Source organism: Watersipora subatra, chromosome 3 (genome assembly GCF_963576615.1).
Source record: "Watersipora subatra chromosome 3, tzWatSuba1.1, whole genome shotgun sequence".
Lineage (NCBI taxonomy): Eukaryota > Metazoa > Bryozoa > Gymnolaemata > Cheilostomatida > Watersiporidae > Watersipora > Watersipora subatra.
Window position 1 is genome coordinate 60,473,195 of NC_088710.1, and position 15,646 is coordinate 60,488,840.

The window sequence follows — 15,646 nt, forward strand, 5'->3', positions numbered from 1 at the left end:
TAACATGATCTCAAGAACTCAAACTCTCCTTATTAGAAAACAGAAGGAGTTAAAACGAGTAAGTTGAAAAACATTAATTCAAATTGTAAGAGTATGTTGAGTAAATCGATATTCCCCATTGAGTTAGATAACTCAGAATCATTAACGCAAAGTTAGATAACTCCTAAACATCTACCCTACCTACCCACATAACTATATTACTAGTTGTAGCCAGAGCTATTAGTTATGACTTGTATTATTATCATCACCCAGACCTTAACACAGAGTTAGATAGCTCCTAATCATTGACGCAGAGCTAGATAACTCCTAATCATTTACCCTACCTACCCACATAACTATATTACTAGTTGTAGCCAGAGCTCTTAGTTATGAATTGTATTATAATTATTACTCAATCCTTAACACAGAGTAAGGTAACTTCTAATCATTAATCCTACCTACCCACATCACTATATTGCTAGTTTTAGCCCATTTACATGAGCTATTAGTTATGAACTGTGTTATTACCTATATGATTTTTACCTTTGTACCAATTATTACCAATTTACCTTTGTGGTTTTATAGGTGTCAAGCTTGATGATGAAAAGCAATGTGTTTTGAGGGGCAAGTCGACAGCCACCAGCCTGTTTATGGAGAGACTTTCGCAAAGTACCTTGGATGAAACCAGCAGAGGAGCCATTGTATTGACAAATGAACAGGAATGCATCTACCTGGTTTTGCCAACGGGAGCAGTGTTCCTGATGGCAACTGAGGTAGATGCATGTCTGGCCTATGTTAAGTGTTTGTTTGTGGTTAACCAGAGGTACCACATCCAAGCCCATTCATCAGTTGGGGTTCTGGTGGAACGTCTGTTACGGCTGCTCTCATCATTGATGACAACAACCTCTGCATTGCAGATGAGACTTCTTCAAATGATGGGGATAGGCAAGAAACAGCTTCTCTAGAACTCCAACTGATGGTATCTCGGCTGGTGTCGCTAGTACTCAATTAAAATATTTTCTCTTTTATAATTATTTGTAAACATTTACATGTAAATACTTCATTGCAAAACAGTTCATTTTTAACCTTTTTATTCATATTATAGTTTTGAAGTTATCATAATATATTTTGCTTATACATATATTTCACCTCAGTATTTCATGAAAATAAAAATAAGAAGTTCATAGTAATCAGTTCACTCAAGTGTGTAATTGTCTTCTCCTGGTATAAAATTACAATTTTATTGTGATTTAAAAATGACAGTACTATGAGTGAACAGGGAGCATCCATAGCAGCACAGCACTGAATCACAGAATGATTTAGTTTTGGTTATTTCCACAAAAAGCATCCCTGTACAACAACTCGACTATCAATCATAATATGATTGAATAAGCCCTATTATACCTGTACCACAGCTCAACAATCAATCATAATAGGATTGAAAAAGCACTAGCATACCTGTACAAAAGTTCGACTATCAATCATAATATGATTGAAAAGGCACTAGCAAAGCTGTACAAAAGCTCAACTTTCAATCATTATATGATTGATCAGGCACTAGCATACCTGTACAAAAGCTCAACTTTCAATCATTATATGATTGAACAAGCACTAGCATACCTGTACAAAAGCTCAACCAACAATCATTATATGATTGAAAAGGCACTAGCAAAGCTGTACAAAAGCTCAGCTATCAATCATAATATGATTTAATAGCCACAGTATGCGTTGGCATAGGTAAATCATTATTAAATGCAAATTAAATCAATTTTGAGTACAGTTTTGTCACCCTGAATTTAGATTTATTAATGATTTAAAATTCAATCAAAAGTTCTCTCTGTGTATGGAAAGCATATAGGCCATACCATATATACGCTGTAGAATATAAAAGGCGTAAACATGCTTTGTATGTTTCATATATATGCTAGAGACTATGTATAAGAAATATATATATGAGACGGAATATATATATTCAGTTTCATATATATGTATATATATACATATATATGTGTATATATACCGTATATATATTTATCATGCAGAGCTGCACTGATGAGGCTTCAATAGCCAAAACAGTACTGTCTGTAGCATGAGTATATATATATATATATATATATATATATATATATATATATATATATATATATATATATATATATATATATATATATATATATATATATATATATATATATATATATATATATAGTGGATGCAGGCAGCTAGCAGGGAATGCATACACTGAGCGGCATAATCATGTCGCAGGTATTGTGTATAGAAGTCTATGTGATGAGTATGGCCTTAATAAACCACAACACTGGTGGGAAACTCCTTGTAAGGTGAATGAAAATGACCGCGCTAAGATCCTCTGGGACTTCTACATCCAAACTGACAAGCATGTCCTAGCAAACCAACCAGATATAGTGGTGGTAGACAAGGAGAACAAGAGGGCTACTATAATAGATATAGCAGTACCCAATGACTACAATATAGCCAGCAAAGAAAAAGAAAAGGTAGAGAAATATCTCTCTCTTGGAGAAGAAATTGAAAAATGCTGGAATGTAAGAACAACTGTAATCCCAGTAGTCATTGGGGCACTGGGCGCAATAACACCGGCGCATAAAATGTGGCTTGCTCAAATACCAACAACAATCAACTCAGGTGAGTTGCAGAAAAGTGCGCTATTGGGAACAGCTAAGATCTTGAGGCGAGTGCTCAAACTCCCAGGTCTCTGGTAGGAGACCCGAGTTAGAGCAGAATTTACCACCCATACGGGGTATCCGGGGTGAGGAAACAAATTTATGTATATATATATACTCATTTTATATATATATATATATTTATATATATATATATATATATATTCTATATTTATAGAATATATTCTATATATATATTCTCATTCTATATATATATATATATATATATATATATATATATATATATATATATATATATATATATATATATATATATATATAGAATGAGTATATATATGTGATGAGTATGGCCTTAATAAACCACAACACTGGTGGGAAGCTCCTGGTAAGGTCAATGAAAATGACCGCGCTAAGATCCTCTGGGATATATATATATATATATGTATGCAGAGTATGCAGAGAACCTTACTTGAGGTTCAGAGAGCTTGCTGATATTTTCACGATCTTCCATATATGTGGGCTTATCACGCCAGATGATGGTAGATAGGGCATTCCTTAGCCTCACATTGATATCCTCCTTGCATGACTCTATATCAGCATTGGTGTTACCATAGATGTCTAACTTTAGCTCACTTTTCACGCTTGACTGAGCATCCATATGCTGCGATACCCTCCGACTTGTAGGCTGCTGATATGGGTCCTGTTGTGCTGGGTAGTCACCGCTGGATACTGTAGAAGACAATGAGAGTAATATAAGGATATAACATATAATAGAGCTGCCTCTATAAACTAGTGATATGGAGGAGGCGCTAGAGGAATCAAAAAGATATAATGGAGTGATGCAGACCGCATTATATGATATAGAGATTGCAACATAATGATACAGTGTTATAATAGTGCTACAAATGTTATAAAGGAGTAATACAGAGATTATAATGTAATGATACAGTGTTATATTAGTGCTATAAATAATATAAAGGAGTGATACAGATATTATAATATAATGACACAGTGTTATAATAGTGCTATAAATGATATAAAGGAGTGATACAGATATTATAATATAATGACACAGTGTTATAATAGTGCTACAAATGTTATAAAGGAGTGATACAGATATTATAATATAATGATACAGTGTTATAATAGTGCTACAAATATTATAAAAAAGTGATACTGAGATTATAATCAGGGGCGGATCTACCGTGGTGTATATGGTGCAAATGCACCACCATAAATATGGCAAAAAATAAAAAAAAAGATTTAAAATCCATCAAGAATTGAGTAAATTACAATTAATTTCACTGAGAACTTGCTTTGGGAGGAAATGAACAAAAACGGCCTAGTAGAGCTCGTTATAACAAACCAGTTTTAATAACATTGACCTGAATTTGTTTAGCTTATAAACAAATGAGAGTGGTCCCAATAAACATCCCCAATTGAGCCACAACTTGGTCAAAAGAAGTACTGCAAGCAATTTTAAAAGCAAAATGTCTCAAAAGAAAAGTCAAGAACAAACTTTAGATCATTTCTTTCGACGACAAAACAACAATTCAAAAAAGTATGCCCTAATATATCTGTTTTATAATAGCATCGTTATGTAGCTAATACTACGAAACATTTTTTATGGTAGTTTGCAGAAATGATGGCTAATTTCTGCACAGCCAAACCAAATGGCTGTTGAGGTTTTGTGATTGATTTTGTCTTGATTTTATTTTATTGCACAAATGTTTGTTAACTTTCTGTTTACATGTAATCTTAATATACATAGTATAAGGAACATTATAAAAAACCAATTTAATTAATCATATCTAATGTCAATTTTTACCTCTAAACTTGTTGCTTGCTGCAAATAAATGATTACACTTTTTTGGGCTAAAACACACCTCTCCTTCATTCTAAGATGCCTAAATTTCAAAAAGTTCCGCTAGCGCGGAGCCAGGTAAGGGGGTCGCCCCGTGCACCCCCTCCCACTCTAGATATATTGCACGAAATTTGCACCGCACACTTTTTTTCTTAGATCCACCCCTGATAATATAATGATACAGTGTTATAATAGTGCTACAAATGTTATAAAAAGTGATACAGAGATTATAATATAATGATACAGTGTTATAATGGTGCCAAAAAATTTTACTAAAGAAGTGGTACAAAGATTATAATATAATGGTACAGTGTTATGATAATGCTACATATGATATAAATGAATTATAAAAAGACTGAGATTTAGATAATTAATCTGACGAAACATCAAAAAGTGCAAACAAAGGGTTTTATAGTTCAATAATTGTAGCAAAACCTACAACAAGAAATAAAGGTTTCGAAGACTGCAATAACGAAGCTGTAGCAGGACTTTAGAGAGGTCAATGTGTATAACATTTATGCAGTTCTCTAGCTCGCATTATATGGCAACTTTTAAAAACTTAATTTCAATGTGTTAACAAGTGACATACATAACTAATATCTATATAATAGGCTGAGACAGAAATCCTAATAGAGTAAAAATATGAAAGAGTGAAGCGGGAATATAACAGACTAGTGGTGAGGACATCACAGAGTGGTGCAGAGAAAACATAGAGTAACAGCTAGCTGATTAGACAGTGAAAAGAACGCCTAGTAATTGCAACGTGACACAGAAGAATAATATGATACACAAGCATATTATATGATGAGTAGTTCTGAATGGTACTGACCCCCTTGAAACCAGTCAGAAACTTTGACATCCAAACGAGTCCACCACGGTTCCCGTTTGTCAATGCACTTTTTCATTGAGCTAACAAAGCTGTCCACCATCTCAGACTGATATATGACGACATCTATTCGTTGTAATAAACTATGTGGATTATCAGACAGGTACTTGAGAATAGCTTGCAGTATCACCTTGGCCATTTCTTTTGGATCCGCTCCCATAGCACCTGCAAACATAGGCGCAATACATAAAAGAGGAAGACATGCAATCATATATATATATATATATATATATATATATATATATATATATATATATATATATATATATTACTGGTGTTTATAAATTATCAGTCGTGAGAGAACTGATCTTTCCTTCTCCTTCCCTCCCTCTTCAATCAGCCTGCTGTGCTTTGTGATGTAGTGCTTTATCCTGATGTCAAGATATTTGCTGGCTACCATTCTCACAAGCTGGAGCCTATGTTTCAACTCCATCTCAACCAGCTCACATTAGTGTGTAAAAAGCCTGGCTGGTTGATCCTCCATCAGGCTTTTGAACACCAATGCTTCTAGCTTAGCGACTACACACTTTTGAGTCAAAAACATAGGGTCCAGGAATGTGATAATGACCTGCTCACACCGCTGCAGAATGGTTGTTAGTGGCTGTGAAGAAATTGGCTGTGGCAAGTTGGAAATTCCAAGACCGGTTGGAAATTCCAATAACTAATCTATTAGCTACTAGCATTCTACTACTAATGTCTCCGTGGTGATTTCACCAAATGAGTGATCTTGTAAGACTTTGTTAAGACTTATAAACTGAACTTTATTGCTTTTAATTGGGGAGAAGGGGTGTGAAGACCCCAAACTTGCATTTTCACTCATTTTCAGGCTCACTAATCTAGTATTGGTTTTGACTGCCAGTAATGTAGTGAGTGAGAAATCCTTTTCTGCATTGAAGCGAATCAAAACATCGAAGAGCACCATGGAGCAGGCTCGGCTAAATAATCTTCGAATATTTCACATATATAAAGATGTTGAAATAGATACAGAATCAGTTATGAAATATTTGTGTCATCGACACATTGACAGAACTAGAGCTATTGCAATAAATAAGTAATAGCTCTTGTTCTGTCAATGTCTCTTACAGAAATTTGTAGTGTCATGAGTTTTAAATTGGTCGTTGAATAAAAAACACGTTTTGCCTACTATGAACCGTAAAAAATATATTTATATAGATTTTGATGCTTACAATTGATTGCCTTTATGCATACTTTGAGGGTTGTTGATGCTTAAAAGGTCTAGAGCTTCGGGGTGCTGCCCCGAACCCCGTTGCGAGCTGCCACCCCCCCAGGTGTTCATAACGAGTTGCCTAACATTTACAGTTCCACTTTGCAACCAGGGAATACAGTTTAAAAGTTAGCATGGTAAGTGTTGTATACAGTATATTATAATATGTAAAACTAAATTTTCTGTCCAAAGACTTCTTTATTACTCGGGCAACGCCGGGTATTACAGCTCATGGTTAATAGCAGTCAATTAGCTTTCTATCACACTAATGTAATACAACCCCAGTATGACCATCTATCTTATCTATGAGTAACTGATTGCGAGCTGATTGCATTAACTCACTTACTTAACACTGTCTATTCAGTGTTTTTGCAAGTCATGTAAGTATTGAATTGCTTTAAGTAATAAGCATATATTAGAGTAATAAACTATAATCATCATCTCTTTAATATGATCAATAATTACTATCTTAACTGTGCAAATTAATGATCATTCTCATGGCTGGTGTTATTGTTCTGTCAATCACTACGAGTGACTAGCACAAAAAATGGGCGTGGCCTAAACGCTCCTTGATGGCACCGGAAACGCTACGGTAGTTATCACTCTAGGGGGAGATAACTCTATGGTTTAAACACTGTACTTATAAATACTCTGTTGATGTAATCAGTTCAAACACTGTATTTATAAATACTCTATTGATGTAATCAGTACAAACACTGTACTTATAAATACTCTATTGATGTAATCAGTTCAGACACTGTACTTATAAATACTCTATTGATGTAATCAGTTCAAACACTGTACTTATAAATACTCTATTGATGTAATCAGTTCAAACACTGTACTTATAAATACTCTATTGATGTAATCAGTACAGACACTGTACTAGTAAATACTCTATTGATATAATCAGTACAGACACTGTACTAGTAAATACTCTATTGATGTAATCCGTACAGACGCTGTACTTATAAATACTCTATTGATGTAATCAGTACAGACACTGTACTGGTAAATACTCTATTGATGTAATTAGTACAGACACTGTACTAGTAAGTACTCTATTGATGCAATCAGTACAGACACTGTACCAGTAAATACTCTATTGATGTAATCAGTACAGACACTGTAATAGTAAGTACTCTATTGATGCAATCAGTACAGACACTGTACTAGTAAATACTCTATTGATGTAATCAGTACAGACACTGTACTAGTAAATACACTATTGATGTAATCAGTACAGACACTGTACTGGTAAATACTCTATTGATGTAATTAGTACAGACACTGTAATAGTAAGTACTCTATTGATGCAATCAGTACAGACACTGTACTAGTAAATACTCTATTGATGTAATCAGTACAGACACTGTAATAGTAAGTACTCTATTGATGCAATCAGTACAGACACTGTACTAGTAAATACTCTATTGATGTAATCAGTACAGACACTGTACTAGTAAGTACTCTATTGATGTAATCAGTTCAAACACTGTACTTATAAGTACTCTATTGATGTAATCAGTTCAAACACTGTACTTATAAATATTCTATTGATGTAGTCAGTTCAGACACTGTACTTCTAAATACTCTGGTGATGTAATCAGTTCAAACACTGTACTTATAAATACTCTATTGATGTAATCAGTTCAAACACTGTACTTATAAATATTCTAATGATGTAATCAGTTCAGACATTGTATTTATAAATACTCTATTGATGATATCAGTTCAAACACTGTACTTATAAATACTCTATTAATGTAATCAGTACAGACACTGTACTAGTAAATACTCTATTGATGTAATCAGTACAGAAACTGTACTTATAAATACTCTGTTGATGTAATCAGTTCAAACACTGTACTTATAAGTACTCTATTGATGTAATCAGTTCAAACACAGTACTTATAAATACTCTATTGATGTAATCAGTTCAAACACTGTACTTATAAATATTCTATTGATGTAATCAGTTCAGACACTGTACTTCTAAATACTCTGTTGATGTAATCAGTTCAAACACTGTACTTATAAGTATTCTATTGATGTAATCAGTTCAAACATTGTATTTATAAATATTCTATTGATGTAATCAGTTCAGAAACTGTACTTATAAATACTCTGTTGATGTAATCAGTTCAAACACTGTACTTATAAGTACTCTATTGATGTAATCAGTTCAAACACAGTACTTATAAATACTCTATTGATGTAATCAGTTCAAACACTGTACTTATAAATATTCTATTGATGTAATCAGTTCAGACACTGTACTTATAAATACTCTATTGATGTAATCAGTTCAAACACTGTACTTATAAATACTCTATTAATGTAATCAGTACAGACACTGTACTAGTAAATACTCTATTGATGTAATCAGTACATACACTGTACTAGTAAGTACTCTATTGATGTAATCAGTACAGACACTGTACTAGTAAGTACTCTATTGATGTAATCAGTACAGACACTGTACTTATAAATACTCTATTGATGTAATCAGTACAGACACTGTACTAGTAAGTACTTTATTGGTGTAATCAGTTCAGACATTGTATTTATAAATACTCTATGGATGTAATCAGTACAGACACTGTACTTATAAATACTCTAATAATGTAATCCGTTAAGACACTGTACTTATAATTACTCTTTTGATCTAATCATGTTCAGACGCTGTAGTTATAAATACTCTATTGCTCTAGCACTCCCAGTTCCAATAGCAGGTATTGCTATGCAGGTTATTCTTACATAGCAGCAAATACATATATTACCAGTTCCAAGTGCAGGGAGTGCAATGGATGTCATTCCACTCCCATCACATTTTTCTAGGCAGCTCGACAAAAGCTTTTTCCATTTATCATTGGAGCCTTTACAGGACAGCGCATCAACATGAAAAATATTTTGCGCAGAGAGGTTTCCACCGCTGCTAACCCAGATCCCATCTTGTATAGCTGCAAAATATAAAAAAAAGAATATTTTCCGACCCTCTGGTGACTGTCAAACTATACTGAAGGCACTATTACAGAGGTGTACTTAACTTACATTGAGACCTTAGTTGTTGAATCTCCTGTCGAACTTCTGGCCCAGCTTTAGCCAATAACGCCTGAGTAACTCGCCCTACAAATTGAATTTATTTTATATTTATTATTATTATTAGCTATTACTTTCAGGGATGGGTAAAATGCTAAGAATCTTATCTGCTAATTTTAACTTAATTTACAAGAAACAGCAGCCAAAACTAGCTTTTTATGTGCAATAGAAGAGGAGTTACAGGCGTCGATCAATTGTAAGATCAGATTTCCGCAATGATGCTCTCAAATAATATGCTATAAATCTGCATATTTATAAGTTCTATAATGTTAATCTATTAAAAGCTACAAATATATATATTCATGAACAAGTGACATAAACAAACTGTACTTGTACTATATAAAGGAAAAAAATTAACGTTTTCAAAACAAAAATATTTGCACCGTCTGCTCAGAGAGCTGCGTTCTTGATTGGTACTTTCGATGAAACAAACATCTTCTGGGCGTCCAATACTTTCTACAATGTTATCTGATCTCAGCTCTTCTTCTGCACATTCAACTAGTCAATATTCGTGTCCAAACAATTTTTGGTAACGAGTAAAAGTTTTGCTGGCTAAACATAGCCTTTGGTTCAAAACTTGCAAACTGTTTTTTATGCATGTACTTCGAATTATCAAGACCGTGTTAAACAAGGAACTACTATTAGCCTGCGACAGTTATTAGTTATTATTATGGTGTTGCTTTCAAAGTCCATCTATCATCGTGAATTTAAACCGTTTTTTATAAATGGAGTTCGAAGTATCAAGACAGTGTTTTACCAGAAGCTACTATTAGCATGAGACAGTTATTAATTATTTCTATGGTGTTGCTTTCAAAGTCTTAACAAAAAAAGCAAAAAGTTTTGGTGTTGGACGATGAAAGAATTGATTGTTATTAATGTAAACGATTCATTATTAACACGATTTTGTGGAAACTTTTCTACTGACCATTTAATCACCTGATCACTATTATAGGTGCATAAAAATCAAAGAATGTCAAAATGGCAGTCAAATAGAGTTGGCGTTCAAATAAAGGGTTGGGCTCTATTTTGAAACCCTTCTCTCTTAGTCACGATCAAATAGAGGTGGCATTTAAATTGAGGTGGCTTTCAATTAGAGGTTTTGCAGTATGTAGTAATATAGTTATATATGTATGATGAATTAAATTTTATAGTAAATAATTTGATATACATGTAAATAAATCTCAGTGTTGGTCCATCTGTTTAGTTATAGCAATGAAGTTTTAGTAACGAAAGATCCAGTTTTGGAGCTGTTCGAACTTATTCGTTAGACTACGGCATTCAACTGAGCATAGCGATCAATAATGGTGAAAATATTCATTACATTGTTTAAAATATACATAACGGCGGCGCGTTACATAATGAAAAAACGTAGAACAGGAACTTCGTAACTTTACATATAACTCATAATCTGTATATATAAATGTCAAAGTTTGTGTGTAGTTCGGTATGTCCAGCTATAGTTATTAAAATCTTGGATTAAAATTTCGCATTCTGTTGAAATTTGTTAGAAACCTAATGGCTATTCACGAGTCTACAATGGCTTTTACGATTCACAGCTTCTACTTTGTAACTCTATGATTTCTATTAACTCTATGAAACACAATCGTTTTTCATGTTTTCTAGAATTTGTTTTTCCAGTTTTTGTAGGTTTATTTGCTAAATCGCAGTCAAGGCCAATACTATTCACGCGGGACGATTGTACTACCTTGAGTAGGAATAGCCTCTACATTCTTTTCATTCGGTCAGACAAAGACAGGCTAATATATCATTTTACTCAAAATCGAGCAGTACCAGTTTGTTGTAATGAAATATTTGATGGATAGCTTTTACTGGAACAGTGACCTTTATTATACACACCTTTCCATGCACGAATAGCTATTATTAATTCAACATATTCAGGATTTTTGGTTTGTTTTCTCAGTTCGTATTAATTATATCATTACCGAATCATCTGTTATTGTAATTGTAGCAAGACAAACTTAATTTAGCTATCACTTGCTAATTATTTCACATTTACATTTAAACACTTTTATAGTTGTTTTATTTTTTATTTGACCGGTACAAAACACTTTTCTCATGACATGAAGTTTGAAAGTTAGAATGGTAATTGTTATATGTTAAATAAAAATAGGTTTTTTGTGCGAAGACTTTTATTACTTGGGCAACACCGGGCGTTCATTTAGTTTTATATATACAGTCATGTGCTTAAGTATGGAACTGCCGTGTGATTTTGCATGAATTCAAAGTTGAATTCCAAATAGAATAAAAAGAACTATTTCAAATATAACAAAGAAAAGTATCATTTTAATTCTCAGTCTCCTCTTTAAGATGGTGCTATTTGAAACATAATTACAAATTTTATTCCATTTGCATAATCTAATAAATGACAGGATACTCTCACTCAAATAAGTTTAGTATTTAATAATAATAGGAAATGAGTACAAGTAATTATCATAATTCCATCTCTTGATGCCATGGTTTTAGAATCTTTGAAGTTTTTTCCTTTTTTGTGTACCTAAGGATACAAAAGTAAGAATTTTAACTTTCTGTGCATTCGTTGTGCAATATTTTTATAAGTAACATCCTCACTATGAAAACTACCGCAGAACAGCGAGCAACCATTATTTTCCTTTATAATGAAGAAATTTCTATGCAAGAAATTGTCAAAAGAGTTGGTTGTTCAAGAAAAGTAGTGTCTGGTGTCATCCAGAGATTCAATGACACTAGCAGTACCAAAGATAAACCACGCTCTGGTCACTTGAAAAAGAGCACTTGTAGAGAAGACAGAACTTCGGTGCGGCTTTCCTTGACAGACCTAGAAAGTCTAGCAGTAAACTAATCAGAGACTTGCAGGACACAAGCAATATTAAAGTGCATCAATTTACCGCGAGAAGATGCCTAATTGCTGCCAGTTGTAAGAGCTGCAAAGCAAGAAATAAGCCACAGGTGACAGAGAAACAATGGTACAATCGATCAAAGTGGGCACGCCAGCACAAGACATGGAGTGTGGACCAGTGGAAGAGAGCGCTTTTCTCCAATGAATCTACGTTTTGTGTTACTAACCACGTTAGTTTGCAGTATGTTAGAAGAGGACCAGGAGAAACTTTCAAGCCATTGTGCATTACTCTCATGCTTAAGGACCCTGCATCAGTGATGGTTTGGGGATGTATGGCGGCATCAGGAACTGGGCGGCTCAACTTTGTAGTTGGCATGATGAGCGGAGAAAAATATATCAAAACCACGCAAAGTACATAAGATGTCACTAAATGCTAGAGCATTATTTGGTGAATGATCAACTGACTGGTACATGTAGTTACAGGAATACATTGCCCCTTCCACCGTGCCAAGAAAGTCAAAGAGTGAATGCAACAAGAAAGAGTCAGGTCATTGCCATGGCCAGCTCAGAGCCCAGATTTGAATCCCATGGAAATACTTTGGCAGTGTATAGCAGCTATACTAAACAAGACTAAGTCCAAGATTAAAACAGAGCTGATGGAGGGCCTTGTGAGAGCTTGGAACAGAGTAATTGAGCCAAAAGAACCTAAAAATTTGGTTGCATCAATGCCCAACCGCTGTCATCTTGTCATAGAGAATAAAGGCTGGCTAATCAAGTACTTAGACTACCAGGCTTTAAAAATCACCTCCAGTCTCTTATAGAAAATATTTAAACAACCAACGGCTTTTTTCAGTTCCACCAACTTGTTCAAAAAGTTGTTCAGCTTTGAAAATTATTTAGTAGATTGCATAAATGCATGCATTAAACAATAGAGGGCAGCCTGTTGTTTTAATTATTAATTTAGCAAGTTAATAATTAGAATAATCAGATAGAGGACACTCTCAGCATTAAAATGATACGAATATATTCGCTGTGGTTATATTCTAAGCTGAATAGCAACAGCTTGAAGTTTGAAATTGTAAATAGTTTAGAGGCGGCTCCATACTTTAGCACTTATTTGTCCAACAAATGTCTCGGAAGGGGCTACTTGTATGTCTAGAATACATTCATCTCTCAGTTTATAAACTAATACAACTAACTTTACTAGGGATTCAAAGATGATTTAAAGACTGTTTCCAAAAGATGCCTAAATGGCGGTTGTGCAGACAGCTGGCCAAAGAAACTTGTCCCTGTAAAACTAAAATAGATTAGGTAAAGTTTGCATGGAGCATACGAAAAACATTATTTAAGCTTTTTCCTTCATGAAGGAGTTTCCCACAGTAGTGCACGAGGAAATATAACACAACAAAGAAAACTTTTTAGGTTTCTGATAGCAAGTTTGATACATATTTTTATCATGTTCTACATATTTAGCAAAACGTGCTTTATTAAATGCGTTTGCCTATTGATAAGTAGACGTCATAACCAATTGTGTAAAATAAGATTATATGGTAAAGCTTCCACAGTTCAACAATATTACATATACGTTTACTATATCAAGGAAGCCGGAAAGACGCTCAGTAAATAAAATTGGGGAACTGATATCTCCAGGTTTCTCACTGCCTGCTATTGAACTCTACACTGACTGTACTTTCTAAAAAAACATTTTCCACCGTATCAACAACACCAGCCGTTAACACTCCAAAAATTCATTTGGTTAAAATTCCAGTTGTCTTTGCTTTTATATACTTAGTCAACTTTTGAGAGGATGTTTTGTCTACTGAAAAGGTCAAACTATGGGCCCCATAAAATACCACCAGAATATTCACTCACACGAGAAGACATTTCAGTACCAACCTTGAATATTGAGATTGCTGTCAGTACTGTTAACTAGTACATCAGCCGAGTGCGTAGTGATGTCACCTTCTATAACACTAACCGTTGCATCGTTTACCATGACGGAGCCCTTGATAGTTCCGCTGCCACCACCGACACTTTTTTGTGAACCTCGTCTCTGCCAAGGCAGCTCGTCTGGAAAAATATTTCATAACGTAGAACGCAAACATCGTCGAAATAAGCAAGAAATGAGCTATCGAATATCAAAACAATCATATTTCATTCATCAGAGGCTTTTCTACCCTCTGGTAAATGAAAGGAAAATATTCTGGTTGTGCAAACTTGGATTTGTGATACTATGAGACTTTTGATAATAGCTGCAAACATTGCGGTAGTAGTATTGCATCATGACCAACCAGTGTGAGAAAAAGATCGCATGATGCTTGATTGTCGATACAGCCTAACCTCTCCTTACAACTGCTTTAACTTAAGAATTTGAGGGTTTAACAAAAAACTCGAGTGTACACTTTGACTCGAGATTTGAAAGATTTTTTCACATTCAGCATTCCAAGTTTTTCAAAAGATTAAATTTTGCAAATGTAAATTGAACAAGCAGAAGATAAAGATTAAAAACAATATAAACCAAGATAGATAAATGAGAGTGAATTCATGCTAAGGATGTTGATAGTTACCTAGAGTGTCAAAATCACCTAATAGGATTGATTCTTGTTCTATCGATCTGAAGTCTCTGTTTGCATTGGTGCTATGTTGAGGTCCTGTAGCACTGGCAACACCTGCACCACTCAGTTGCTCAAGCTCACCATCAAAGGCCTGCAAATAAGTTTATTGTACAATCTAGATTGTTCATAAACTCGCACTGATCAGAGGAAATATTATTGAAAAAAAACACAGTGATTACGAATGAAGATGAGTCAAAGCGGTATGATAAAAATGCACCCTCTGGGTGTTGTGGTCAAGGTGGTAGATGACAATCTTGACATCCTTCAGCGAGCTGCTAGGATTTCTATCTGCGTATTCCAAGACCGCTTCTATCATTGCCTTGGCTACTTCTGCTGCAGGGTATCTCAGGTTACCAGTACCAAGAGCAGGGAATGCTATTGATTGGTAGTTGTGTGAGGATGCCATTGTGAGGCACTTACCCACAATCCTTTTTAATTCCTAAACCAGTAACAAGACACTGAAACATATAATTGATACT

At 34.3% G+C, this 15,646-nt stretch overlaps 1 protein-coding gene across 1 annotated transcript in view; it reads right to left on the reverse strand.

Annotated features, from left to right (window-relative positions):
* Positions 1–14,576, reverse strand: part of LOC137391556 (protein mono-ADP-ribosyltransferase PARP14-like) — a 30,841-nt gene extending 16,265 nt beyond the window's left edge. Inside the window, exons 1-5 of the mRNA XM_068078064.1 lie at positions 14,449–14,576; positions 9,669–9,743; positions 9,398–9,577; positions 5,333–5,554; positions 3,109–3,368 (exon numbers count right to left, since the gene is read on the reverse strand). Coding sequence (XP_067934165.1) covers positions 3,109–3,368; positions 5,333–5,554; positions 9,398–9,577; positions 9,669–9,743; positions 14,449–14,548 — 837 coding nt within the window. The 5' untranslated portion in view covers positions 14,549–14,576. The remainder of the gene's footprint in view (positions 1–3,108; positions 3,369–5,332; positions 5,555–9,397; positions 9,578–9,668; positions 9,744–14,448) is intronic.
* Between the last annotated feature and the right edge of the window lie 1,070 nt (positions 14,577–15,646).